The sequence below is a fragment of the Nothobranchius furzeri genome, chromosome 11, assembly GCF_043380555.1.
Source record: "Nothobranchius furzeri strain GRZ-AD chromosome 11, NfurGRZ-RIMD1, whole genome shotgun sequence".
Classification (NCBI taxonomy): domain Eukaryota; kingdom Metazoa; phylum Chordata; class Actinopteri; order Cyprinodontiformes; family Nothobranchiidae; genus Nothobranchius; species Nothobranchius furzeri.
In genome coordinates, this window is record NC_091751.1 from 62097200 (window position 1) to 62124619 (window position 27420).

General features: G+C 42.1%; 2 protein-coding genes across 6 annotated transcripts in view; both read left to right on the forward strand.

Annotated features, from left to right (window-relative positions):
- The window catches only part of rnf220a (ring finger protein 220a), a 193033-nt gene extending 173973 nt beyond the window's left edge, over positions 1 to 19060 (forward strand). For 2 of the 4 annotated variants that reach the window (XM_054735103.2, XM_054735069.2), the window contains exons 12-15: positions 7480 to 7591; positions 10822 to 11016; positions 11383 to 11457; positions 16982 to 19060. In XM_054735103.2, coding sequence (XP_054591078.1) covers positions 7480 to 7591; positions 10822 to 11016; positions 11383 to 11457; positions 16982 to 17053 — 454 coding nt within the window. In that variant the 3' untranslated portion in view covers positions 17054 to 19060. The remainder of the gene's footprint in view (positions 1 to 7479; positions 7592 to 10821; positions 11017 to 11382; positions 11458 to 16981) is intronic. The other 2 variants (XM_054735207.2, XM_054735164.2) reach the window with 1 other exon arrangement.
- A 3901-nt stretch (positions 19061 to 22961) lies between these two features.
- tyw3 (tRNA-yW synthesizing protein 3 homolog (S. cerevisiae)) lies at positions 22962 to 25497 on the forward strand. Of its 2 annotated transcripts, XM_015957341.3 has the most exons (6): positions 22962 to 23323; positions 23703 to 23783; positions 23860 to 23958; positions 24326 to 24397; positions 24878 to 25011; positions 25099 to 25497. In XM_015957341.3, the coding sequence occupies exons 1-6, from the start codon at positions 23156 to 23158 to the stop codon at positions 25328 to 25330; spliced, it is 786 nt and encodes a 261-aa protein (XP_015812827.1). In that variant the 5' UTR covers positions 22962 to 23155; the 3' UTR covers positions 25331 to 25497. The 2 variants fall into 2 exon arrangements, with proteins under 2 accessions (XP_015812827.1, XP_015812828.1); XM_015957342.3 differs by lacking the exon at positions 23703 to 23783.
- The last annotated feature ends 1923 nt before the right edge of the window (positions 25498 to 27420 follow it).

Below are 27420 nucleotides of genomic sequence, written 5' to 3' on the forward strand. Positions count from 1 at the left end.
GTATGCAAGTACCATTCCCCTGATGGTATGCACAGATGCACGCTGCAGAATTAAAGGTTACTGTTGATCCTTGAACCAACACCCCTGGGCTGATCACCCTTCCTCGGATTTTAAGACATCCTCTGCACCGGTACATCTTACCGGTAGATGTTAGGTTTCCCAAGTAGCAAGCGTCATTTGCTCTGCATGTGAATGTGCCTTGAGTGCGGTTGGACATACTGCTAACCAATTCCAGATGGCCCATGACCCCTTCTTCCAACACTTGTCCTTCCGTGAGCCCCCAACAGAAATGTGCCCTCAGTGCGATGACAGCGAGGACATGGAGGACGATGACCAAACATCCGACACCACCAGGTCCGCGGAGCCCATCCATCGCCTCGACAAAGGTTCAATCCTTTTGTAGGGGAAGGGGACCCAGTCAACCACCGTCACTCAGACACCCGCCTATGGGATACATACAAAACTGCAGATAGAATGACAAGCATTAATTTTCTCTCCTGTAACATTTGTTTATCGGAATATTAATCCATTTTTCCTCTCCGGGGAACAATACACTTACCACAGCATCTTTTCCCTGTGCAATAATCTCTCCAGCTCTGGGAGGACCATTGAGCTGCTCCACCCACACTTTTGCCCCCGCAGTAAAGTCTGATGATCCAAACCCAGTTTCACCCCTCTGAGTGATAGTGGTAGGTTTAGTAATCTCTTCAACTTTGGACATTACACACCGTTTGATTACTAACTGAGCTATCTTGTCTCCTTTTTCCAGTACCAACGGTTCTTTACCTGTATGCTGACACACCACACCTATTTCCCCTTGATAGTCTGAGTCTATTACCCCAGCTAAAATGGTTAGACCCCTCAAAGCTAAACCACTTCTTGGACACACATGAGCATAAGTTCCTGGTGGACATTGTATTCCCAATCCTGTTTTTACCACTGTCACTTTATTGGTTACTAAAGTGATGCTTTCCAAGATTTTAAGATCTAATCCCACAGAGCCCGCAGTTGCTCTAACAGGGAGTTCTGCCTCAGAAGTTAGTTTCCACATTCGTATAGGAGGGTCAGTAGAAGTTGTTTCCCTTCCTGCCCTGGCAACCATTAGCATCAGTGGAGTAACTCCATCCCCCACGGGTCTGTTATTTAACTGATGTACTGCCCTAGTCAGATTTTCTCTCCATTTGTCCAAAGAATTAATAACCGATAGTTTCCTTAGTTTCTCTTTCAGTAACCCATTCATTCTCTCAATGAGTCCACTAGCTTTCGGGTGATATGCTACATGATAGATCCATTCTACCGCGTTGTTCTCTGCCCATTCTTTGACCTTATTTCCAGTGAAATGGGTACCATTATCAGTCTGAACCTGCAAAGGTAGTCCATAATAGGTCTCTATTAATGACAGACATTTCAATGTAGCCTCCTGATTGGCGTTATGACACGGATGCACCACCAGTACCCCTGACACCGTATCCACGGCTGTGCATGCATACTTACAGTTTTTACTTTTTGGCAATGGTCCAATGAAATCAATCTGCCAACACTGTCCCGCTTGTTTACCTCGATGTATCTGTCCCTGTATATGTCGAGGGATTCTCTTTTTCTGATGTTGACAAGGTTCACAATCTTCTATGGCAGTTTTAATATCATCAATGATGAGATCTATTCCTCTGTCCCTCGCCCATTTCAATGTTCCCTGCACACCCCAATGTCCAGCAGTAACGTGAGCCCATTTGGCTAATCCAGGACTTGATTGTCTTACAGCCTGAATTTTCACTATCTTATCTACAGTCTGATTATGCAGGGATTCAGGATCATTGTTATTAGTATGAGCATCCACATGTAATACTGACACAGGAATATTTTGGCATTTCTCCCAAATGTCCTTCCATAGGTCAGCTCCCCAAACCTCTTTTGAATGTATCTTCCATTGTGTAGCATGCCAAGTTGGCATCCAAGTTAACATTCCTTGGGCTACTGACCAGGAGTCAGTATAAATACTTACTCCCTGCACCCCAGCCGTCATTATTACCATGTGTACTACTTTCAACTCCGCCCATTGACTACTCTTTCCTGTCCCTGTGAGTTCCATAACTTGTTGTGTACCAGGGTTAAATGCCCCAGCCTTCCATTTCCTGGTTCCTGCCACATATTGACAGGAACCATCAGTGAACCAGGCTCGCTCCTGCTGCTCTGGGGTGAGTTCGCTCCATCTTACCCCCAGTTTCACAGGAGAATCCTGGATTGGTTTTACCTCAAAAGGCACTTCATCCATTTCTGGAACGTCTGCCACTTGCTCGTGGAGCATTGATACTCCTTTTTCTACAATGTTTCCCTTTATTTTATCAGGATTGCCATGAATTACCGAGGCCTCCGCCCCAGTGTCAACCAATGCCATTACTGTCTGTACTGATTTTTTCCAATAAATCTGTAATTCCACATGTGGTCTGATATCATTTATTGACCATCCTGAGGCACTGGCAACAACCTGAGCTTGACCTTCATCCTATTCATCATCATGTTCCCTTCGGTGCTGTTTTTTCTTTCTACGCTTCACTGCCGCCACCTGATAACACTCATCTGAACTCTCCTCCTCTGAAGATTCCTTGGGAGGGGCGGAAGGTTCAGCAGGCTTCGACGCCACCTCCCTGATCACATTCTGCAACATTCCAACCAATTCTGACACAGACATCCTGTCGTCCTTTTCAGGACAATGTCTGAACTGACAATGGACCTTCAGTCCCATTTGGCTGCATTTCTCCATCAATGCATTAGTGGGCAATCCATCAATCTCCTCAAACGGCACTCCCGCTTGTCGCAGTGCCCTCCACAGATCTGTTCTAGAGGGGCCCATTGCCCCCCCTTTACGACCCCTTGAATGTGGATCAATCCTGGGTTTATTTTCAGTTCTAGCTCCCTCTCTCCTCGTCTCAGACCAATCACCCAGCGTGGTGAGTTCGCCAAGACGATCTTTTATCGCGGCAAAAGTCTGGTCTGCCGCGCCAAACAACAAGCTGGTCACCATGGGTTTATAATGTGGTGGGGCATGTCTGATGAGGTGATCTCTAGTTGCCTTAGAGATGTTACAGTCCACCACTCCAGCTCCCCCGTTTCGAGCCACTTGCTCTCTAATAGTGAGTCTGGTGAGCCGCTGAATGGCATCTCTCACTGTCTGCCATTGCCCTTTAATCTCAGACCAGTCCGCCGTGGTAGGATAGATTACATGACATGCCAGAGCATATGCATCCCCCACATTGAAATCTTCATCAGCTGGCAATGCCCGGACTGTAGCCCTGTATTCAGCATTTATCTGTGCATCAGTACTTAATCCTGAAAATCTCATGGCATCACCGGCATCTATGGCTATATCACACGCGCCATCCTCCATAAGGCGATTAAGCCAGGAGTCAGTTGGTTCGCCTGGGCGCTGTTTCAGCTTCCCATTCATGTGATTTAACTCATCTTGTGAATAATCCTCTAGCGTTGTTAGCAGCCTAGGGGCGGGTTGTGGCTGCTGTTGTAACATCCTTCTTATATTACCCGCCTCATCGAGTTCCGGCCGTCCCTGATCATCCACCATATCTACCAGTATTGGTGGAATAATTTGCTGTTCTCGCCGACGCCTAGTAATAGGTCTTTGTTCTGACATCTTTATCCTCTGTAATGATGGATACAAGGGCTGAGGTGGTGGGTCAGGTTTAATCACCCACTCCTCCTCCTCATCATCCCCCCAAAGATCCCCGTTCCATTTCTGCGGGTCCCAATCTTCACCAACATTCTTTACAAACGCCCGGATCTGAGCAGGACCTGTTCTACGAGGTCGCTTCTTTTCCTTCCTTTGCGCTCGAGACACAAAAGTCAGCGTTTTATCCAAAACATTCTGAGCATGCTTTAGCTCTTTCCCCATCACACACACTCTCTGCTCAAACTCTGAGCATGATTTCTCAACTTCTTCAGCATGGATTTTCTCCTGCGCCGCTCGCTCTCTACAACTGCTCAATTCTAACTCCTGTTTTTTCCATGCTTCTGCAAAAAGCCACATCATATCTCTCACTCCTGCCAGCGGCGCTTTTTTTTTAACTTCTATCCGCGTCAAACGGTCCAGCACCACGGCGGGGCTGACCACTCCATTTAACTCTCCCCACGGCCCAGGGCGTCCACCGCGCTGCCTTAACATATCACCAATGGATCGGAACTCCTCCGTTTCCCAGCCGGGAATCGGCACGGGAATCGGCGTTCCCTCCCCAGAAGCACTCGGCTCCTTTTTGCTTCTCCAAAAACACTTCATTGTTGCTGGAATAGCTTGACTGATCCTGTTCGTGACGCCAAAAATGTTCTAAAATAAAATGTTTTATTTTATTTTAATTACCTTAAAAGACTCAAAGTCTCTTTTTACACTTTATATTTATTTAATCAGGATCGTTGTCAAGTCGACGCCAGAAACAATGAAACACAACTTGAATATCAGATGAACAACAAGGCTTTATTCAACCGGCATTCATACAAGTTATCAATCATGAACGAAACATTTCTCTTACCGTTGCTTATGGGTGGAGAGCTGAACACCCCAGTTAGAAAACGTAATCCATGAACCTCGTCAAATAGAATCCTTCAAACAGCTCTAACAGCTCTGAGCTCTGCTCTGCTCCTTATACATTCCCTGATGTGCGTGCAAAGCTGCACACCTCCACCAGGATTACCTTGATTACATCCTCATGATCACATTATGTTCGGCTCTCCTTGATTACATCCTCATGATAAGTGTGATTGACAAACAGTAGTGATCAATAACTTGTATAAAGCAATTATACAACAGATGACAAGTTCATTTTTATTACACTAGTGTCAGTGACTTTACAGCAATCCTCATACTAAGCAAGCATTTATCAGTGTTCAGGGATTTGTAGTTTAATGCTGCTTCAGACAAGGAAAATGTTTATTTTTTCTGTTGGTTACTTAGCCACATTCAAACTTATCCAGGCTATTAAAATGAAGACTACGTTGCGCAAGCTCAGCTTTGTCCGGCCCTGCGTCCACTCCTGCTTTATAAGCTAGCAGGCTAATCAAGACTAAATGGCTTTTTACAAGCTGAGCACTAATAAGAAGAGAGGGTAAAGCGGTTTATAGGGCACCGTGGTGGCACGTCAGGCTAAGGCTTTATAGACACAGGATGACGGCGGTGTTACTGAGCGGAGCTGGTGCAGGTCAGCGTCTTCCGAAGATCAAGGAGAAAGTTCACAAGCAAGTAAAACTCCAACCAGCCGGAGCTTATCGTGACAAATGGTTCCCCTGCGGGGGAAAGGAAATCAATGCTAGATGTAAATCTGATGCTGTGAATGGTTTTAGACTACAGGAAATGTTTTGTTCCATTATATTGATTTGGAAGAAACAACCGATTTGCAGAAATGTGATCCTCTTTTTCATCTAAAGGTGGATTCTACCTGCAAACTGCACAATTAGAACAAACTACAACCTGACTTTGTAGCTTTTAGTTCAGATGACAAACTGGTAACACTTTACAGTGCTACTACTTAGTTTATTCATGTTTAATAATGCACTATTGAATAAAGTATTAACCACTGCTTAAAATTAATGTTAATAGTAATGCATTACTAAGCAGACACCTACCCACCTGCCCTTTTGTCCTAACCTTAAGGACACTTAATAGTTAACAAAATCGGGAATGTTAATAAAGGTTAATATTGGTAATGAACCACAAATACAAAAGAATTAAGCATTGCCAAAACAGCAGCGGTACCCTTAATTTTAGCTATAAAGGATATTTTGTGGATAAAACTTAGGGAAAAAATAACAAATGAAACAATATTCATATTTTATTGAAGGGTGTTTTAATCCACACTATAGCAGAAAGACAACTCCAGAGTTTAACACTCAACCAGTGAAGGATGTTTCATGTGGTGTAGGCAGTGTTTAAATATCAACAATTAATTAATAAAACTACCTGACAATAAAGGGGTCCTTGTGACTTCAAAACGCTCCGAGGCCCTTGCTTAAATGCCTTTATTCCACTGGTACACCCAACTAGAGCAGTTCAAACATCCAACCTTGTTTTGACATACAAGCCATCCTCATGGAGTTAAACAGAGTCCAATCAATCTATCAAGTCCTATTTTTAAAGTGCCAGTGTGTAGTTTCCCGCCGCTAGACGGCAGTACATATGTACATTTCAGGGTAGCTTTACACCACGTCTTCTTGACTGTCGCTATTTTAAAAAAGCTTTACAGAAAATGTTACCTGTGTGACTCCTCAGACGTTGATGGTCCTTCAGGTAATTCCATGAGAGGATGCAATGCTGATTGTAGTTTGCAAGCGCTGTACTTTCCGGATCTGCTTGGGGGCTTGCGCCTGCCGATGGCATCGTGCTACGGCAATACAGCTCGGCCAAAATATATTGCATCTCTTTTTCAATTCTGTTTTTTCATGAATTTTTTGGAAAGATTTTAGCAGTTTTGTTATTAAATTTGTGTTTCTTTCTGCCTAAGTCTTCTTGAACATGATAACAAAACCTCTGTACGTCGTACGTCCGGCCAATCATCTAGTGACATCATCGACAGGCGCAGGACCCCAAGCCAGCCAGAACGTAACATGGCATCTCCCAAAGATGCTAGATCGCTCCCCATATACTTTAGACCCGATTATTATGGATATATGGTACAAAGCTGCTGATATTTTTCAACAACTGAACCTCTTTTTATTCATTCCAACAACGTTTTGATGGATGTTTCCTGAGATTAAAGATAAAATCTACTGATTGTCCCTTTAAAGAGATGCTCCACCAATGTGAACAGGATGTGGCTCTCAGATATTCTTATAAAAGTTGTAAGAAACAGAAGCAGACAGAAAAACAACGTTTAAATTAGACATTATATTTGGCTGTTAAAATGAAATTAAATCAGTTCTTGTTTTCTTTCCTCTCTAACTGTTAGACGATGTTTCAGATGGAGTCACATTTTTGGCCACACGCACTTAATGCTCACTTTTATTCCCTTTCTCCTCTCTGCTTGTCCTTCCTCAACCAGATCAATACCATAGATCAGCAAGCTACCCGGCTGCAAAATGACCACATCACCATTAACACACACGCACACACACACACACACACACACACTACAGTTGCATCTTTCTGAACAAATAAACGGCTGTATTAAACATCAGCTGGCTCATGTGTGGTCTCGGCTTTCTGCACTGAACTATCATCTGCCTTGTGGTCTGTACATCGTTGGTATTGATTTAGTTATGGCTGCTTCATATGCTGTTGAACAGGTTTAAATGCACATTTTCTGTTATCACGCTACACATAAGTCAGAGGCTGCTCGAAAGCAGGAGGAACTCTGAACGAAATGAAAGTGTTAGAAGAGCAAGACCTTGTGTGAAGATCTGGGCATCTGCTCTGCAAATGGAGTAAGAGACCATTCAGTGAAGGTGAGCCTGAACATGGGATGTCTTCCTCTTCTGCCCTAGGGTGACGGAGGAAGAGTCAACAGCTACCACTATGGAGGCTCTGAAGGCTCGAATCAGAGAGCTGGAGAAGCAGATACTGCGAGGAGACCGATACAAGTGTCTCATCTGTATGGTGAGTATAACTTCCTGTGAAAGTTTCTGATTAGCTGCAAATCTCAGCAAAAGTTTAATGCAGCAGAATTATTACTTTATTTTTTTTTAAAGCCTTTTAATTTGCGAATAATCTTCCGCCAATCTTAGGAGCTTTCACAGATGGAAGTATGAGCTAAATATTTTTCCTCATCTTCCAAAATCATTATAGGAAGTTGCATTTGTTTTCACATTTGTGGAAGTTTCTTGTTTTCTGCTGCGTTCTGATGCAGAATCAGTTCACTAAACAGCTTTCTGCCCACTTCACATGGATTAAGAACCCGCTTGTTCCTTCATTCTTTGTCCTTCACCACAACAGTGACAAACAGGAACGTTGGTGTTCCAACTTTATTGGTCTTAGTTTCAGACCGTGCAGAACTATCAGTTTCGAGGATCAGTGGTGAGTGTTGACAGATATCTGTATTTGTGAGACCCCTTTGAAGTAATTTTATAATAAATAAATTAGGGGGGGTTGTGGCCCCATACCTTGGTATTAAACAGAACGACCCACGCAGTCAGCATTGAGGAGATTCTGTTTATTCAAAGAAACTTTATTAATCCCAGAGGGAAATTAGAGTTTCAGTACACACAATTCTGAGATCAGGCATACATACATAGGCATAGACATATGACAAGAATTGGTGACTGTGGTTGTTCGCAACCCGAGTCGCGCTACCTTAATAGAGATCAAAGGGCTTATATATGAGGATTGAGTCAGGTGGAGGAAAAAAAGGCACTTCAGAGTTACCCTCCACAGAGACGGCAGCTTTGCTATGCAAAAAACACCTCAGACAGAAATGCAACAGACTTCAGACATTACACAACATAAGTGTCCACTAGGTGGGGAGGTAGGGTAGAGGACTCTCCACACATCAGTACATGCAGCCACGATAAGCAGCGCTCATCACCTTCGTTTGGACAGGGGAGGGAGGTAGTTGGGTTTAGAGAGCACAGTGACTCCTGGAAACGATTCAACGGCCTTCACCGGTCGCAGTCCCGCCCAGGCTGGGATAGGGAGACAGAGTTGCCATGGCGACGGCAGCATTCCACATTTCTTCTGAGGGGGAGTAATCACTTCAGCCTCACAGGCTCAAGGGCACCAGATTCACATAAGAACTTGTTTTTGGGGCCAGACAGAGATAATTTCCTCTGTCTTAAAGTTCTGTTGGTCCTCAACCCCTCTAAATCCAGTAATGGCGTAATTAATCTATCCCAGTCCATGCTGATCCGTCCACTGTCTCCTTGATCGAATCCACCTTCTGTGCCAGAGTCTGAATCTCAGCCAAAGTTCCAAGCTTACGACTCATCTCGACAATTATATGAGTTTGTGCGTTCACAGCACGGTGTAATCCATCCCTGAGCTCCGGGATTGAGCCAATATTCCTCGACAGCTCGTTCATTTTCCGGTAAGCCAGGTAACCGCTCAGACCAAACAACAAACCTGACACCAACACCACGAATATCCAGACGTCTTCAGAATCCTCTACAGACAGTTGAGTCCTCAGCCTAAGCAGTAGGTGATCCTGCAGAGACAATAATACAGACACTGGAATGGCAGCAGAAGAAGAGTTTAGAGCAACAGTCTTCATACACAAAACATTACCAAATTTTCTGCTGCAACTCAATGTGTTAAATAACATTTTTCAATTTTTCATTTTGTTACATTTAACTCCCAATGAACACTAAAACGTAAGGCCTATGAATGCACCGCATCCTGGTGCTGTACAACCCTTTGATTGTGTTTAGCAACTGTGTGCTAGAAGATCACACCACTCCTGCACAGCGCTGATGGAGAGATGTGGTTGGAGACTACCAAGCCATGGGCTCATGTCATAGATGCACTGCCAACACTCGTTTCACCCAGGACTCAATACTCCATGACAGTAATCCACCATGACCTCTACAGAGGTTTTGTGTGTGTTCAAATCCCTCGTCAGTGTGTTACGGCGTTCCTAACCTGTTTTAGGACCAGAAAGGGTCTGGGGGGGCTTTACTCTTCAAGTAAAAGCAATGCAATATATGTTATTCTGTGATCTGTAATGTGTTAAATATCTGCCCTGCTTACATTTGCATATTACAGCTAAGCTTGCTATGTTTTGAACTTTGTGTTTTTTGATTGCTGTTTGTCATGCATGGCTTTGCAAGTAAAACATGATCGTCTGCTGGAATAAACAACTATTTTGCTTCATAATTCACGGCTTCAGTCTTCCATTTGATTTCACCCAAGTTCTTCAAATGTGGAACAACAATAAATGATTAAATTTACATTTAAGGCACTAAAATGCATAACAGCAGTAGTGTGTGTTGGCCATTTACTTTATTATTATAAACAGTTTTATAATTCAAGTCAAGTGAGCTACTTCCACAACTGAAAGAACACCCTGATCAGTGTGTGTGCGTGCGTGCGTGTGTGTGTGTGAGAAGCAAGTAATTACCAATGCCTGCGCTTCCTAAAGGTCGCTTGGTGCCTGAGGTGACACGGAGGGCAAGGCACAGCGATCGATCACTCACTGCCCCATGGACTCACGGCTCTTCGCCACTCATCTGTCACCGTCTCTTATCTCTCACACACTCCAGGGCGTACGGAGGGATGTGAATATGTGTACACACTCTGGACGTCTTCCATCTAATCTGTCTGTCTTTAAGTTGCGTTAGTGTTCCTGCCCTGTCACACCGTCTGATCTGAAAGTCATCGGGTTACTCTCACTTGTTGGCAGGAAGGAGGGGTCGACTTGGTACCACAGTCTCCAATTCCAGACTGTAGGATACGCACAGCTCTGCTGTCACATAGTTTTTGTTTTACCTCTTAAATCCTAATAAAAATACTATGAAAAACAAATTATTTTAGCCTAAAATGAAGCTGATGAAAACGTTCTTGTCCCTGTGGGTGTCTGAGCTGCAGCTTTAGTGGCGTTCTACCTCCATCTGCAGGTCATTTTAGGAAAGGAATCTAGTCTTAACCAAGTTTTTAATGTTTTAAAGTATTAAGAAGTTTTTTTAATGCAAATAACTAAGTGGTCATCTTTAAAAATTTAATGGCTGCATAGCTTCTGCTGAGGGAACACCTTCACAGCTCTGTGTGTGTGTGTCCACATGCGTGTCTGTTGCACTTAAGTATTTGTGTGTGTGCGATCAGTATGGCTCTATGATTAGCTGCCACCTTTCGCACCCCTCCCTCTCCTCTCCCACCCCCAACTTCCCCTCCTTCCGCAGAGAAAGCCTGCTATCCAATCAGGCGCGGAGATCAAGAGCATAGGGCTGTGGCCGGGGTCCCGGCCACTGGCCAAAGAGGTCGGAGAGAGACACCCTAAGTCCCTCCCCCTCGGCCTGTACTGCCTGTACAGGGGCCTTGTGATTGGTGGCTACGGCGGCAGCATAAAGAGGCTCCTCCCACAGCCCCTACGGAGGGTAAGGCACTCCCTCCCTCCGTCTTCCACTCCTCTTTGTCCCCTTATCATCTCCGTTCCTCAATCATCTCTTTGTTCTTTTTAGAGAGAGAAAAAGCGCTTTGTACCACATCTCTCCCCCGTGCCTGCCTTCTTCCATCTATAGTCGTTGCCTGTCTGATATTGTGTCAGTGCGTGCGTCCCCCAGTTTGCTGCTCCCCTTTGTGCTGCCTTGCTCAGTGGTTTTTACCTTGCTGGCTGTGTGGTTCCATGGATGGTCTGGTGTTGTGGGTTGGTCAGGGTTTTAGTTGTTTAATGGTGACCAGGATGTTTAATTCCTGTAAACTTGATGTAAAAATTCCCTTTCTTTCTTTTTTGTTTCCTCTAGGACTCCTACACAATGCCACTCACCTCCATCCAGTGCTGGCACGTCCATTGTGAAGAGTGCTGGCTTAGGACTCTGGTATGCCTAAACACACACACACACACACTCACATGAGCCAACTGCACTTTTCTGCAGGGCAGCTTTTTTACAGTCTGCTGTTATTGCTCCCTCATTTCATAGTCAGTGAGTTCCTCTCTGCTCTCGTGCCCAACAGGGAGAAACTAAAATGGAATATTCCCCAAATGACCTGTTCTCTTATTGCACACACAATCCAGGCAATTCAAACACCTTTAGTCTCAGTTGGGAAAGAGCTTAGATGGAATGGTCCCCAAAAGGCTCGTTAAAATGTTGGAATAAAGTAGTCAACTCTCACCTCCCATGTTTCCCTCTTGGTGCCTCGGGCCTCTGTGCACACCTCTGTGATTTTGTTGGTTATTAGTTGGTCTAATATATTCAGTTGAGTGTAATTAGCTGGTGCTAATGTGGTAAATGGAGCGCAGAAGACAACAGGGTTCCGTAAGCTGGGAGGATAAACTGTCTCCTTATTGTCCCTTTTCCTTATTTTGTCTTTATTATCTCCTCAATAATTTGTCCTACAAAGAGCAGTTCCAGTATTAGACCAGTGCTGGTGCAAGAGCTGGTTCTTAGTGGGTTCTTTATACACGGCTAAGAACTGGGTTGGTTTTCCTACTCCGAGCCTGTTCCACAGGGCCGTACAGTACAACTTATATGTTGCACGTGCAATGAAAAATAATATTCTGCAGTTAAAACAAAGTTTTGCTAAGAGAACTCATGCAATATCTTCATGGGCCTCCTTTTTTTTCCAAAATTAGCCTAATTTAGAACAAGGTTCTGTACATGTTGAGTTGTGTATGTTGATGATTACAACCAACTCTAGGGGCATGTGTCATGTGTTTCAGCACTAATTGTCGTTTATTCTCAGGACCTTTTAAATCACTTGAAAGTAAAAGTTTAAATGCGTCCAACACCAATTTCCACAATTTCTGTGTGCTTGCTTCCTGTCTGTTACCAGTCTGTCTGCTGAACTTCCACACTGGGTGATGTTTTGAAAGCAGAGTCTTCACCCAAGCCTTGCCTTTCTTATCTGAAGAGTGTTCTAAATGTTTTATCACTGTAACTGCAATAAAAAGAAAAAGAAACAATACACGACTAACTAATACACACATCTTAGCATGACGCTAAGGGAGAAGGAGATTCAGCTGCTGTTGGAGACCAAATAAAAATGGCACTTTTGCTGTTACTAACTGAAATTCAGGTAGCTGTCATTTTGCACAGAAATTTTTTTAGATTTAAGCATGGTAGAAATGTGGTGCTAGCAAGCTAAAATAATTTTGTTGTAATCTTTTTATGAGAAAGGGACACAGCATATATTGGTATCTGTGGGGTAAGCCATTATTTTTAAAATGATTATTCGGGAAATGTTTTTTTCAAATAGTCGACTATTCCAATGACTAATTAAACGTTTAATCAAATGATTTTATTTTTTCTGTTACCCAATTAATAAAAACCAAAAAAAAAAAAAACTCAAATAAATACTCCAAAAAATTAAACTGGTACTGTAAAAGAATAAACACTACAGGTCTTATTTTATTTTGAAGTGGTGGGTTGTGTTCAGGTGACATGTAGAGCTTGGGAGTGTAGGCTGCTGAGCTGATTTAACTGTGCGGAGAAACAGCAAATGCTGTTTTAAACAAGCAGCTGAAACTGATTAGTGGGGTTAATTGGCAGTTAAAGTTATTTTTAAAGATGGTTTTGGGAAACTAACTTTCTGTACCAGTTCAGAGTATCTCCTAAGATTACAATTATTGTGTGTCCTACCATCTTTATGCAGATGACATCCAACTGTACATCTCCTTTAAGCCCCATGAGATGTCTAAGCTGCAGCTGTTACACACCTGCTTAGACTCTATCAAAACCTGGATGGCTGGGAGCTTTCTACAGCTGAATGAAGATAAGACTGAGATCCTCATCTGTGCCCTAGACAAGCTGGTTCCCAAAGTCAGAGACTCTCTCGGTCAGCTTGCTTCCCACACCAAACCTTCTGTCAGGAATCTTGGCGTGACCTTTGACCCAGCTCTCACCCTGGATTCTCATGCCAGTTCTCTTGTTCGCTCTTCCTTCTTCCATCTCAGGAACGTTGCTAAGCTAAGTCCCATTCTGTCTCGCTCTGAACTTGAGACAGTTCTCCACACCTTCATCTCCTCACGCTTAGACTACTGTAACTCTCTTTTCACGTGTCTGAGCAGAACCTCCCTGAACCGTCTACAGGTGGTTCAGAACGCCTGTGCTCGGCTTCTGACCAAGTCCTCCAAACACACCCACATCACCCCGCTTCTCCTCCAGCTTCACTGGCTGCCATTCAACTTCAGGGTTCATTTCAAGATCCTGGTTCTGGTCTATAGGGCCTTACATGGACAAGCACCATCTTACATTGGTGATCTTCTTAGTCCCTACACCCCCAGCAGGTCCCTGAGGTCCAGTGATCAAAGCCTACTGGTTGTGCAGCACCAGGCTAAAGACCAAAGGTGACAGATCATCTGCTGCTGTGGCCCCCAGACACTGGAACTCTCTCCTCCTGAGCCTGAGATCAGTGGACTCAGTGGTCTCCTTTATAAAGCAGCTGAAGACTCACTTGTTCAGGCTTGCCTTCGTCACCACCCTCTCCTTATTCTGTTCTTATTCAGCCTTTCCTGGGATCCACTGATTTCCCTCTTTTCTATTCATTTTCCTTTTCACTTTCCTTACATTATTTGAATCACAATTTTTATGTATTTTTTCTCATTTTAAACATATTTTTAATCAAGTTTTTTATATAATTTTTTGTTGTTGTGAAACACCTCATGATTTTCATCTTGAGATAAAAGATTGTTTTCTTCTTTCTTTCTTTCTTTCTTTCTTTCTTTCTTTCTTTCTTTTCTTTCTTTCTTTGTAGGCCTCTCCTGTCAGTAAATTTGACTCACATATTCTCCAAAAGCTGTTCAGTTCGGATGATCTGCAGCAGTTTGCATGTTTCTAGTTACGAAAAGTGAGACATAAAAATAACAGTAGATATAGCGTCTTAGATGCGTGGACCCAAAGATTCTAGACTCTTATTGGACACTGGTTTTTGTTAATAATTAGTTTAACCAGTTTAAGACCAGTGCTCATTCATGAGAAGCTGCTTTAAAGAATTAAAAAAAAAAACATCTGTGAATATTTTGTGATTTTCTTAAACTGTAATTCAGCGTTTAAGAGAAAGTGTTCCTGTTACCAATCTGCTGTGTACCAGTGTTTTGATATGTGTTCCCATATTAATGCTAACTACTGTTCTGATGTATGCCGCATTAAACACGTAGCCTGGAGGAAGCTGTAAAAATGAGAGGACTAAGCTGATCAAAGTAAATTCAGAGGAATCTAGTTAAGTCTAAGCTCCAGCTTCACCCTACTGTAATGAGTGAGTCAACCAGAGCCCATCATGTCAGACACACACCCAAAAACACTGACTACACTATGCCGCAGAAGTAAACACTGAAACGGAAAATCCGTTGGTAATCTGTGAAAAGGTGTAGTTATCTCAAGCATAACCCAGTGTTGGAATGATTTAGGAGTTCACGCAGCCTTGTGGTGGATTAAAATGTCATCACAGAGCCCACCTTGTGACCTCTGGTTTTACAATTGCAGCATGTTTGCATGAAACCAGACTCGAAATTAGCGATCATGACCACAAGATGGTCTAATTAAAAATGTATAGGTCTCTTCAAGGAACTCGGCAGTGAACATAGTAATTCATCATTTTAATGTATAGCCAAACAATAAATTTGCCTTTTATTTTCTCCAGGATCATAGAGTCGTAGAATCAGACTGCAGCGCACATGAAGTGTGTTTGTTAGTGTTAGGAGTTAATAAGAGAGCCATACCACTAAAAAGCAGGAATGGCAGCAGAAGAAGAGTGAGACACCTCTGGTTTATTCCCTCAAGTAAAAAATGCCTTTATCTTCTGTTTACATCAAAAATATTATTAATGTACAAACATAGAAGAAAAGAAAAAAGGAAATGTGGGTACACATCACCCCGTTTTCAGCTACATATCCAGTGCATTGTGAAGCACATTCACATGCATGCCTAGCCTGTAGGTGGCAGTAGTTCTCCAAACTGTCAGCTTTTTTGCCAAAAACATTCCAGGCAATAATTGTCCTTAGCATCATAGATAGAGGCATACATAGAGCAGTAATTGAGCTTGTAAAAACAAGTGAGTGTAAACACAGATCACACATGTGATGTCAGAGCATTGTTATCATGGGCAGATGCATGTTGTAGTGCCTGGTTATTTACGTCTTCAAGCAAATGCTGACAACAAAGAACTTGTGGATTTTTAAAAGCATCAGTTTTTGTGTATATCTGCACATTCATGTGGATGACAGGGTTAGGGTTACCCTAACCGTAGAGAAAGATCTTTTTTTCTGGGATACCCAGGTGTGTATAGGGTCTTAATGAGAATAAAGCTTATTGTTTCATGGAATGTTTTTAACTCTAGATGTACAATTTTGCATTTTATGTTATTTTTAATAACTAGTTCAGTCTTTAGACTGGAAGGAGGCTGGTAGGCGGACGAGGAGGATGGGGGACAATGGTCCAGACCACCCAGTGTAAAGCTTGTAATGCTGACATCCCTCTTTAGCACATTATCACCTGCTGCTTTACTGCAGATGGCACGCTATCAAGGCAGCATGGAAAGAGAACTGGGGCTGTAAACAGGCAGCTTATAGCCGACGTTGTAGGAGGACCTATTTGGTACCTGTGCTGGTAAACTTTGTTGGAACAAAACACATAAATTAGCTTTTTAAATGACTCCTTTTGGTTTATTTTGTCTTTTATACCAACAAATGTTCTCATTCTGAACACATTTACATGGTAATGTGGCCAAGTTTCTCTGGTCATCACTAAAAATTCTTCTAAAGTTTAGTTTTGAAGGTCAACTCCACTGGAAACCCATTTTTTAATGGTTATTTCTGATTATATGCAGTTTCTCTGAGTTATTTATGTGGAATAAACATGAATATAGTCTCCTACACCTATCTCCTGCATTATGTTCTGATTGAAAACAGATGGTGAAACTCTAGGATTTAAAAGGTCTGACAGATCTGTGTCACACCGTCACTTAACATTCATGAACTCATCCATCTCGACTCATAATGGGGAAGGTTGTTGTTGGTTTAGCGTCCAGGAAACGGCAGAGAATGCCTCAGCTGTTAGACGCTAACCGTTAGCATTAGCGACTCCACCACACAGCAGAACTCCTCCGGGCCTGTGTTTTTTATAGAGATAAAGCATCAATGTTGCAATGCAAATAGACAGTGGTAGAGCCATGTTGCTGTTAGCCAATAAGAGGTGAGATGTCCAAATATTAGGAATAAGACTCCAGATCCTGTCGCCTGAAGCTCAGCTCTGATGTGACTCACTTCTAGTTCCTAAAAATGGTGCACCAGTGCGTTGTTTCCCCAGAATACTATTTACAAGGCATTTGTTCGTACTAGAGACCACTGCAAAAATGTGTTAAATATGATAAAAGTAGATTTTTCCCTTTTTCTATGGTTTTCCACAGGGGAACAAGAAGCTGTGCCCGCAGTGCAACACCATCACTTCGCCCGGAGACCTGAGGCGCGTCTACTTGTAAAGAGCACAACATCTTCCATCTGCAGTCCATTCCTCCTTCGTGGATTTCATCTTTTCCCTGTTTTCATCTGTTTTTTTCTCTCTTTCTCATGGACTGGGTCAGTAGCTCCAAAGCCTCCGAGAGCATCCAGAGACAACGCGGCTGTCTTTCAGAAGCTGCTGACGCTTTAAAGGAGGCCGAGGCTCGCTGGACTTGAAATGACTCACTGACTCATGCTGGCTGCCCGGTCATGCACTCACACCAAAAAACAAGGAAATTGTCCCTGATGTTGACACTTTGATCCACCAGGATATTGATGGAGACCCCGAATCTCAGCATAGTCTCGGCTGATGCCCAGACTCATGCTGCAGGAGGCGGACCCAAAAGGAACTTCTTACTGCGAATTGGATTTATTTTGTCCTCCTCCTTCAACTTTTCATGGATGCTCGGCAGACAGCAACACAGCGACAAAAGAAGGCTTCTTTAGTTCTTTTTCCTGTTGCAGAGGGAAAACCTTGTCCAGCAGGAGCTTTTGCTCAAGGGTATTTAACATAAAAACGAGGCCGGTCCACTAAAATTGAGCGTTTGACCAAACTGAGAATAACCTCAAAACATTTGAGGAGAATTTTGAAACCCTGTCCTCCTTTCTCCCCCTACTTTTGTGGTGTTCTAGTGAAGTAAACCAAAATTTCTCCCCTTCTTAAAATGCAGTGCAAGCACATGTAATATAGTTCTATGTGTGTTTACAATGTTGGGTGTAAATGACATAGAGTTCACACACACACACACGTACATGCAAACACTATCATCAGAAAACATGACCTAAGTATACATTAACATCATTTTTAAGTCGAAAGTTCATTTGGGGGAAAAATGGCTGACATAAAAAAAATGTATTTTTTGAAAGAGAAAGAAAAAGTCCTTTTGAAGATCTGTTGAAGTTTTATTTGACTGTACAGGAATAAAAGAAAATGCTACTCAAGATTAGATGTTTAAGGTTTAGATGGTGTCATTTTGCTGCAGGGTGTCCTGAAGGTGAAACAAAAGGACAGACGTTAGTTTTATCCAACAGGAAGCTTGGTGTTGCCCAAGATGTCCCGAACCTTGAGCAGAACAGCATGAATTTTCTTTAGTTCAAACATCCAGCTGAGCTCCTGCTTCCTCTGTTGGAGTAACAACACGCTCGGATCATAGTCTGAAGACTGTTCTTTTACCCTCACACGTCTGGGGATCTTTCTTTTCCTGGTATTCTCACACTGCTGTGCTGCAAAATGGTCCCCAAAGGCATTTCCAAAGGGCAGGTTCTTTCAGAGCTAAAGAAGACGAGTGAAGGATGCCCAAGGCTGAACTGGCAATCTCAACCCCCCCGCGGCGTTTGCCCCCTTCCCTTTTAGCGCAGCAGCATCAGCAGCCAAGGTGGTGGTGTGCTTTGTGTTTGTAAAACTATGTAATCTGTGATGTCTGTAATGTTGTAAGAAATATTGAGGAAAAAAAAGAAAAAATAAAACTTCTCAAATATCACGAGTGGTCCCGTTCACGCAAACGATGACACAGTGAAGAAAAAGGTACAGCCTATGCTGAAAGAAGGTGGTAACGATGGCCTTATTTATGCAGAAACTTTTTGTTAATGTACATTTAAATTAATTTCCCATGTCATTTTGGTGTCTAGGATTCACTCGCTCAACTCCAAACTGGCATTCAATAACTTAGTTTTAAAGCTTTGCAGCTTTATCTGAAATCCAGCGAAACTCAAAGGCCAATTTCTGAGGCTTCAAAAGCTTTAGTGGATCAGCTCTGGTTAGCGTTGGTTAGGACTCCCTTCATTCGGTAGAATAAAAACAATATGAAGCAAAGCTGTCACTAAATTCTTCCCCAGTCCAGGTGCACTGGAATCTGCTCGGAATAATAAAAAACTGCAGAAGAGATTTGTGTCGATCCTACTTTCTGTATTGTACATTTATGAATAATGGTACATGTCTTTGCCATTTGTAAAGTATAATTGACATGAATTAAATAATTGTAAATCTCTGTTTCTTCCCATTGCTTTTCTTGATCTAGAGCTGTTAATTTGGTGTTCCATTTGGTGTGCCCCCACCCCCCTTTCTCCAAAGTCAAGTTTTGACCCCTGCACTTTTTACCATCCAAAAACATTATTACGCTACACTGGTTGAGCTCTAGGACCAAGCTGTTTCCAAGGTGTCCATGAGGCTGGAGAAATTCATGGCAAAGAGATCGGAGGGATCATCAACGTGGATGTTAAAATCACCAACAATCAACAGTCTGGACAGCTTCACAGTGGAGGATAGAAAGTCACTAAACTCCTGAAGGAAAGAACTGTTTGGACCAGGTGGACGATAGACCACAGCACAGTAGAACGGGTCCTTACGCCCGACTGTAATCATCTGCAGTTCAAAGGAAGCAAAGTGACCAGAGGTTGTAGAGCTACATGGAAGATGGTCTCTGAAAACAACAGCTAGGCCTCCAACACGACCAGAACCCCGGGGCTGGCTAAGAAAAGAATAACCACTCGGGCAGAGTTCAATTAGAGCAGAATAATCAGATGTTTGCTGCCAAACTTCAGTCAGAAACAGAAAATCCAGGTTTTTAGATAGAATGAGATCATTGAGCAGGAAGGACTTATTGTTAACAGAGCCGGTGTTTAATAGAGCCATGCTGAGTGAAGTGGAGGAATCAGAAACTACAGAAACAGCTGGAGTTGGTGGATGTAAATTAGCAGGGTTAGATCCACGGTGTTTATAAAAAACACTTATGGAGGGAACAGGAGGAGAAACCACTGAGGAATGAGGATAAACCGACCTTAAAAAACATGTACGGATGAATCGCGTCCCAACGCGGCCTGGTGGGAATGCGGAAGTGGCGCTCGGTCAAAGGACAAGAAGCTAGAAGATCGTGCCAATGTTTACTAGATAAACCACGCTTGAAGAGACGTCTTATTCTCACCTGGATTCCTGCTCGTTTACCTCTTTTCCTCCGGCGTTTTCCTGGGACCGGACAAACATAGCCAGAGGCAGGCAGCTCGGGACCGTCGATTGGTTCCGGGCCAGCACGCCACTCAGGTAAACAAGCAGGATGGTAAATCCTCGGTGCATCTTGGGCGATCGTGAACGAACGGAAGGACAAAAGAGTCTGGCGATCATAGGAGATGGTAGCAGGGACACTACTGAAGAGGATCGCAGACAGGAGCAAGGTGGAAAAGAGGTTAGTGGAGAAAAGTTTGAAAAAGTGGCCGGTGACTGTGGCTAAGCCAAGCACAGGCGCCATCTTGTTGCCGATCGGAAGCAGATCTATCTCAAGTAAGTAAAAGTTAAATCTGCACGCTTTGCAGTCCGGTTATAATGAGACAGTTTATATTTTAGACAATTTTGGTTATACTGTAGGTCTGACAGACCTACACACACACACACACACACACACACACACGCACACCCACATAGAACAGAGATGAAGACAAGGCCGATCCTTGGTATATGCCACATTGTAATGGAGACTTGTCCAATTGGGTGGTATATAAGATGGGAAACTTTATTCTTCATTTTGTAATTAAATCAAATTGCTCTAACATTTATGCCCTGACAGGTTTTCTCTCAGTAAATATAAATTATTTAAACAGATAAAGTGCAAAATAAGCAGGACACTACTGCCATCTAGAGGAATTCAGGATATGGTTCTGTTTGGTCACATGAAAGTCAGCTGCACCAGGCTGCGCTGCTGTAAGTGCTGCCAGATGCTAAACAGCAAATGGAGGAGAAAAGAGCACAGCAGCGAGGCCACCTTCATAAACAGAAGTGTTGCTATTGATTTGGTAACCACTGACTTGTGATTCTTATCATTTGAAATGTGTTAATTTTTAACAGTATATGCACAAATAAGACTGCAGTTATGATCAAAAATTGTTTCAGTTTAACCCTCTGGAGGCAGGCGTTGCAGATTTGCAACAGTTAAAACCTACCTACCTGTTACTCCACATACGTATTTCATGAGCATTTTTTAACTCAGAAGTACCCCTGAAGGACTTAGATGCCTGAGAGGGTTAATATTTTGTTTGCCGGGATGTCGTATGAAGCCGAATTAGTAAAAAAGATGTTTCGAATAATAATAATAATAAAATAACACTTAGACTGAGTGTAACTAAACCATTGAACTCATGGACCCATCAAATTTAATAAATAAAGCATTTTTGTGCAGGTTTTTATACATTTTGTCTGAAACACCGTGCATGGATTTAGCTGCTCAAATGCTATTTACAGCAGTTCATTTAGCTGCAGAAAATCCAAATCACAATAATATTCTATGAACTCATCAGCAGAATTATAATTTAGTCTGGTGTAACTACAAAATACTGGTATGTGTTTTTTGACTGCCTATATCAGCCATTGAAGTTTTATGACTCCTGCTGATCACAGATCTGCAGGAATGTCTTTTAGAGGTCACACACACACACACACACACACACACACACACACACACACACACACACACACACACAAACACACACACACACACACACACACACACACACACACACACACACACACACAGTGTGGAGCAGTCTATATCGACATTTTACAAACACATACTCATACAGATGAATCGATAATAGTACATTCACTGTCCCAGCCAGGACCTTCTGGACATGTAAACATGATAAGTGGGAAAGTCACTTATGTGCACGTACCCACTCTCTCTCTCTCTCTCTCTCTCTCTCTCTCTCTCTCTCTCTCTCTCTCTCTCTCTCTCTCTCTCTCTCTCTCTCTCTCTCTCTCTCTCTCTCTCTCTCTCTCTCTCTCTCTCTCTCTCTCTCTCTCTCTCTCCAACACAAACGACATATTTATTTAATGATGGAGATAGAATAAATGAAGGGATAAAGGGACTGCATGGATCTTTTTGTATGTTTGTCTATTTGGATGCATGAGGGTGGATGTGTGTTAAAATGTGTGAGCTATAACAGAGACACATGGGCTCGTTCTCTTGTGGCCCATTTCCTGCTGGAGTCACGCTGACTGTTACGAGAGAGCAAAATAGATGTTGGTCGTAATAAAATGAACACAGTCATCTTTATTTTTGCATTTCTTACATGATAAATGTTCTCACACAACTCAGAATATTTACTTTTAATTCATATTTGTAGAACCTGTGAGACCAGTTATGGAAAAGTTCATAATGGGTTATTTTGCAATTCTAACAGGATAATGTAAAATGTTTAATTGTGTACTCAGAGTAAATTAAATTTGGTTTCCAATTCTGTTAAATGAAAAATCTGTATTATCATATTTATGATATTAAATACTGATGTCAGACTTTTTAAGATTCATAAGTTGTTTTCATTTCTTAACCATTTACCTTCTGCCCCAAAGAAAATGTAACTTTTTGCATATTTTTTAAAATTATTTTAAGAGTTACTATAACAATGTCATAACTGTAATAATGTTATTTATTTTTTACTCCAATATTCTCTGCTTAAAAAAATAAGCAAACATTTTTTATTATTGTTTACTGATTGTTTTTCCTCTTGTTCAAATTCAGATTATTGTGATAATGGACAAAAAATTATTTTACCAAGCATTAGATGTTAACAGATTTCAAGATTATTTTGATTAAGGATTTGACTTAAATAAAAGATCAAGAAAGAAAAAAATCTTACCATTTGAAACGTTTAAAAGTTTATTTGTCATAGTTTAATTTTTGAAATAAAGATTTTTATTTATTAATTTATGGGTTTTTTTCAACATCACATTTGTCAAAAATAAAGGTCGCATTGTTTGAATAAAACTAATTTTCAGATATTTTTATTTTCAAGCTTGTTTTAGGATCTTAGCTTAAATGGACGGAATTTTATGATGTGGCGCTTTATTTTAATTTTGTTGCTCCGGTTTGCGCAATTATGTCCACTAGAGAGCGGTGTTGCAACACCTCTCTCTCTCTCTCTCTCTCTGCCTCACAGCACCGACGAAGAAGAAGAAGAAATTAAAAACCAAAGAAGAAGAGCATCGTATTTAGACATGAATGAACGCGTTTATTTAATAACGTCTGAATCTTTCTTTGAGTCGTCTTCTTACTCTTCTGAGGGGACAACGTCTTAAAAAAAGCATTTTATGTTCAGAAATGGAGAAAAGCTTCCGCCAGTGGAAGAAACAGTGTCTGAATAAACTGGACCAGAGTAAGAAAGGCAGCGTAGACAGAGACATCGAGCATGTCGTGTCTCTGCTGAACAGCCGTGAGGAGTTTTTCACCACCAGCTCCTGCTCCGGCAGAACCATCCTCATTGACGGGGTGAGACTCTTCTGCTATCTTCTTCACGAGCAGCCACTTGTTTCTTTAGATGTTGCTGTAGCCCTGCCCCCACAATCTTTATTCCTCTTCTGGACCACTCTGAACCGTAATGATGGTTGTGGGTGGAGATCCCTGTAGATCCGAATGTTCTGAAACCTTCTCCATTGCTTCTAGAAGTCCACGTCACGTGCATCAATTTGCTGCCACGTGATTTATGTTATTGTAAGGAAGAGTCAAAGTGCAGCTTCCTGGTCTGAGCTTATAGATGCAGTATTTTTATTTATGCTAATAAAATTCACATTCAGGCAAAACAAAGAGCCTAAAACAGGAAGTTCTGACTTGGATCGTGTATGAGAACGTTGCATCTCTTCCACTTTAGGCTCCAGACAGCAGTGATATCCAGAAACAAAACTGTGCCTGGCTGTTTGTCTCACACCACAAGTGCACCCTTGACGACCTGGTGAGATGGTGGTCACTTTTATTATTCTCATTAATAATCTTTGTTGTTCTTCATGACGTGTGTGGGTGTGTTCCAGATGTCTGGACTGAGAAGGGCCAATGGAGATGCTGTGCTGAAGTTTGAGCCTGCCGTGCTGCATGTTCAGTGCAGGAGACTGGAAGATGCACAGCTGCTGGTGGGTGGGGCACTGAGCCAAACTGTCTCTTTCGAACTTTAATGAAAAATACAGCCACATGACCGACATCTTTCCTTGTTACTTGTTATCACACACTGTTCTGATTACGTGGACTTTGCATGCTGAATCTGGGCGCTGCTGGAATGGAATTTAAAGTGGAACGTGTCGCTAATATCGGAGATTTTAACCCGATAGTGTTTTTGGGCCGATGTCCGATATCAGTATTGGAACGGGACATCCCTACTATCCAGATTTATCCTTTTTGTTTAGGCTGTTGAAGACTCTTGAGGTGGAAAACAATTAAATTATTCAAAAAGAGCTTTTAGTGTGTTATATAATTATTTTTATTGTGTTTTTTCTTCTGCAGCACTCAGTGGCTGTCAACTCAGGCTTCAGGAACTCTGGACTCACTGTTGGAAAGATGGGAAAGATCATCTCGGTATGCTGTGAAATAATCTGGAATGATTCTTTCTAGGGATGCACCGATATGAAAATTTTGGGCCGATACCGATTTCCGATATTAAGATCACCGTTATGGCCGATAACCTATATTTGCCAATACCGATATACTGACATTAATGCATTGTGGTTTGTAAAGTTTCATCTGAAAGAGACTTCTGGAGACAAAAGTAGAAGTGTTTACCCATAATGCTGAGCGCCGTGTCAGCACAAACAACTCCTGTCAGCTGTTAGCACGGCATTGGTGGGCTGATGATTTGGGCTCCTGCGGTAATTGAGTCTACCTTAAACTGCCCTGTTGACCAACGTGTTGTAGAGTCAAATGTAAAGCTAACAGCTGATGCTTGGACCAAACTTGGTCATTAAATAGAAGAATGATCCAAACCACTCCAGCCAATCTTCAACAGAAATGTCTGAAAAGACCAAAAATTGTGTCCTTTCTCGTCATTTGGGCCTCTAGGCTGTCCGTAGCACCCACGGTCTGGAGGTTCCTCTAACGCACAACGGGAAGCTTCTCGTTGATCATCAGTACATCCACTTTTTAACACAAACAGCCAATCAGAAGATGGAGGAGAACCTTAAACGTATCCACAGGTCAGTCTGAGCCGAGAATCCTGTTGATATTTACCCAAAAAGTTTCTAATGAATTTATATTAAAGTTTTAAATTGTACCTCATCCAGGTTCTACCAGAATCTCCAGTCAGCCTTGTCAGCTGAGAAACTTCCCATCTCAGATCAGCTCGGCTCACTGGAGCTGCAACATCCTCAAAAGATGCCAGAGGGGGAAAAGGAGGAGAGCAACAAGAACGTGTATACACGGAGGAGGAGGAGACTACACGAAACGGACCCTAACGATGAAGAGTGTAACGGCAGCCAGCCGGAGCTTGGTGACTGTCTCAGTTTGTTCACTTAAACGTGCCACTCTTCACACGTCATGGACTCAAAATAAGAGTTTGTTTTTAAAATAGTGCCGTGTACCAACCTGCTGAGCTGTCAGATCTGTGAAATGTAGACCTATTTGTACTAGACTGGGCTCTATTTCTTCTGCTCATTAGCCAGTAATAAAAGTTCATATCTTTCTATTTTAAAAGGAATTTTATTTGGGTGTAAAATTGTTTGGTCAATGTTTCACAGAAGTGTCAGGGCAGTGTGTGTGTGTGTGTGTGTGTGTGCGCTCGTGTGTGTGCGCGCTTAGCTTCAGGCTGCCATAGATACCAGTGAACTTGCCTGAGAGGTGTCTATAAAGGAGCAGGAAATTGCAGCAGATGACAGAAGATCCCTTTAGGGCTGGTTAGCTGTTCTTTACTCCATCAGCTGTCTCCACCCAACCTGACTTCTAGGTTTTATTATCTTTGTGCGCTAAAAGATTAACGATTACTCAGAGCATCTCCAGCTTTGTGTCAGTTAAAGTGATTTCATCAACATTTCTCCACTAAAATTTTGAACCATTAAAAGCAATAAAATAAGTTTATTGAATAAACATGAATATTTTAATGTAGATGTTCCCATTTTTTCTCTTTCATTCAAGATGATATATTTATACTGGCTTAATTTAATATGCTTGAGTTTTTACAGTTCTTCCTTTTTTAGTTGAGTTAGGATTGTTTTATAAGTGGGTCACAATATTTTTCATAAATGCTTTTTTGTTAAAGGTAAAATAAGTAAGAATGCTACAGTGAAATAATCCCAAACAGTCTAATCTATCAATCATGTGGAAAGGAAGGTTACATCAACAGATCTCCCCCTCACTCAGTTGACGGTTGTCAGATTTCCTTTTCATAAAAGCTAAAGAGGGACTTAATCACGGTTTCCAATCTTTGAGCCTGTGGGTTTTAAGAGTTGGCGCTGCAATTCCAGCTTTTGTAATTTGACACCAGCAGACAAAAAACAGCAGCGTTGTGGAAAGCACCGAAGCCAGTTAGAGGAGCAACACAGAAGTTATGTTTGGTACCCCCAAGAAGCCACGGCGTCTTTCTGTTACACCCGAATGGGCTCGACACACGGGAGGCGACAAACGACTGTGATCAACAAAACTTTTTATCAAATCAAATCAAACACAACAGTAATTAAAAATAAATAAGTAAAACAAGCAATGCAATAAATAGTTATCAGTTAGAAGCTAAACTAAAAAAGTGGGTCTTAAAAACATGAACGTTCTCTGCGACCCTGAGATCCTCCGGCAGCCCATTCCAGAGGCGAGGGCCGTGTAGCGTAGGCAAATCGATTATTTTTATTTGTTCTGACCAGGAAGATGTAATATTCTATATAAATATGAAATATTAATCTGCTAGGTCTTTATTGCAATTATCAGAAGAGTCTAGGTTTGTGTTACTTCAAGAAAGAGTCAGGTTTATAAAAGTAAGAATTTATTTAGCAAACAATTAAAACATGACTAATTAACTAAGCATTTACTGTGAGTGGATGTAACTAAACGTGATGAAGGAACCTATGTGTGAATGTGATGTCAGTCAGAGCTTCCTTATCAAAGTAAGCTGAGTTCTGGTGAAAAGAATTCGGTTTGCTCTAAGCTATAAAGTTCTTATCATCAGAAGAATATCAGATGCTATCTGTCATGTCTACTTCACCCGTTTTGGAGAGACCCTCTTGGTGGATCTGAAAGTTGCAGGGGTGGGCTGATCTCTGGCACCGGAGGGCTGTAGAATACCGTGGTACCGACTCTTCAGTCCAGAGATGTCTCAGGTCACAACAGGTGGATGGAACCGTGCGTCTGGCGGTCTCTTAAGGAGTCTAACAATATCAGCTTTGTTTCTGCAGGAACTGTTTGCTCATCAGCTTTGCAGGTGCAAAAAGGTTTTGATGACGTGTCAAAATCTTTGATGGTTAAAGAGGTTTACTACAGATAGCCGGCGTGGAGCGATTCTCTAGAACTTTAGAATCACTCAGGATGATCCAGTTTAAAGGTTTTGATGTTATGACTTGCACAGCCAATCAGAGGCTGACAAGTTTGAGAGATGTTACCAAGACAACTCAGAAACACGCCTT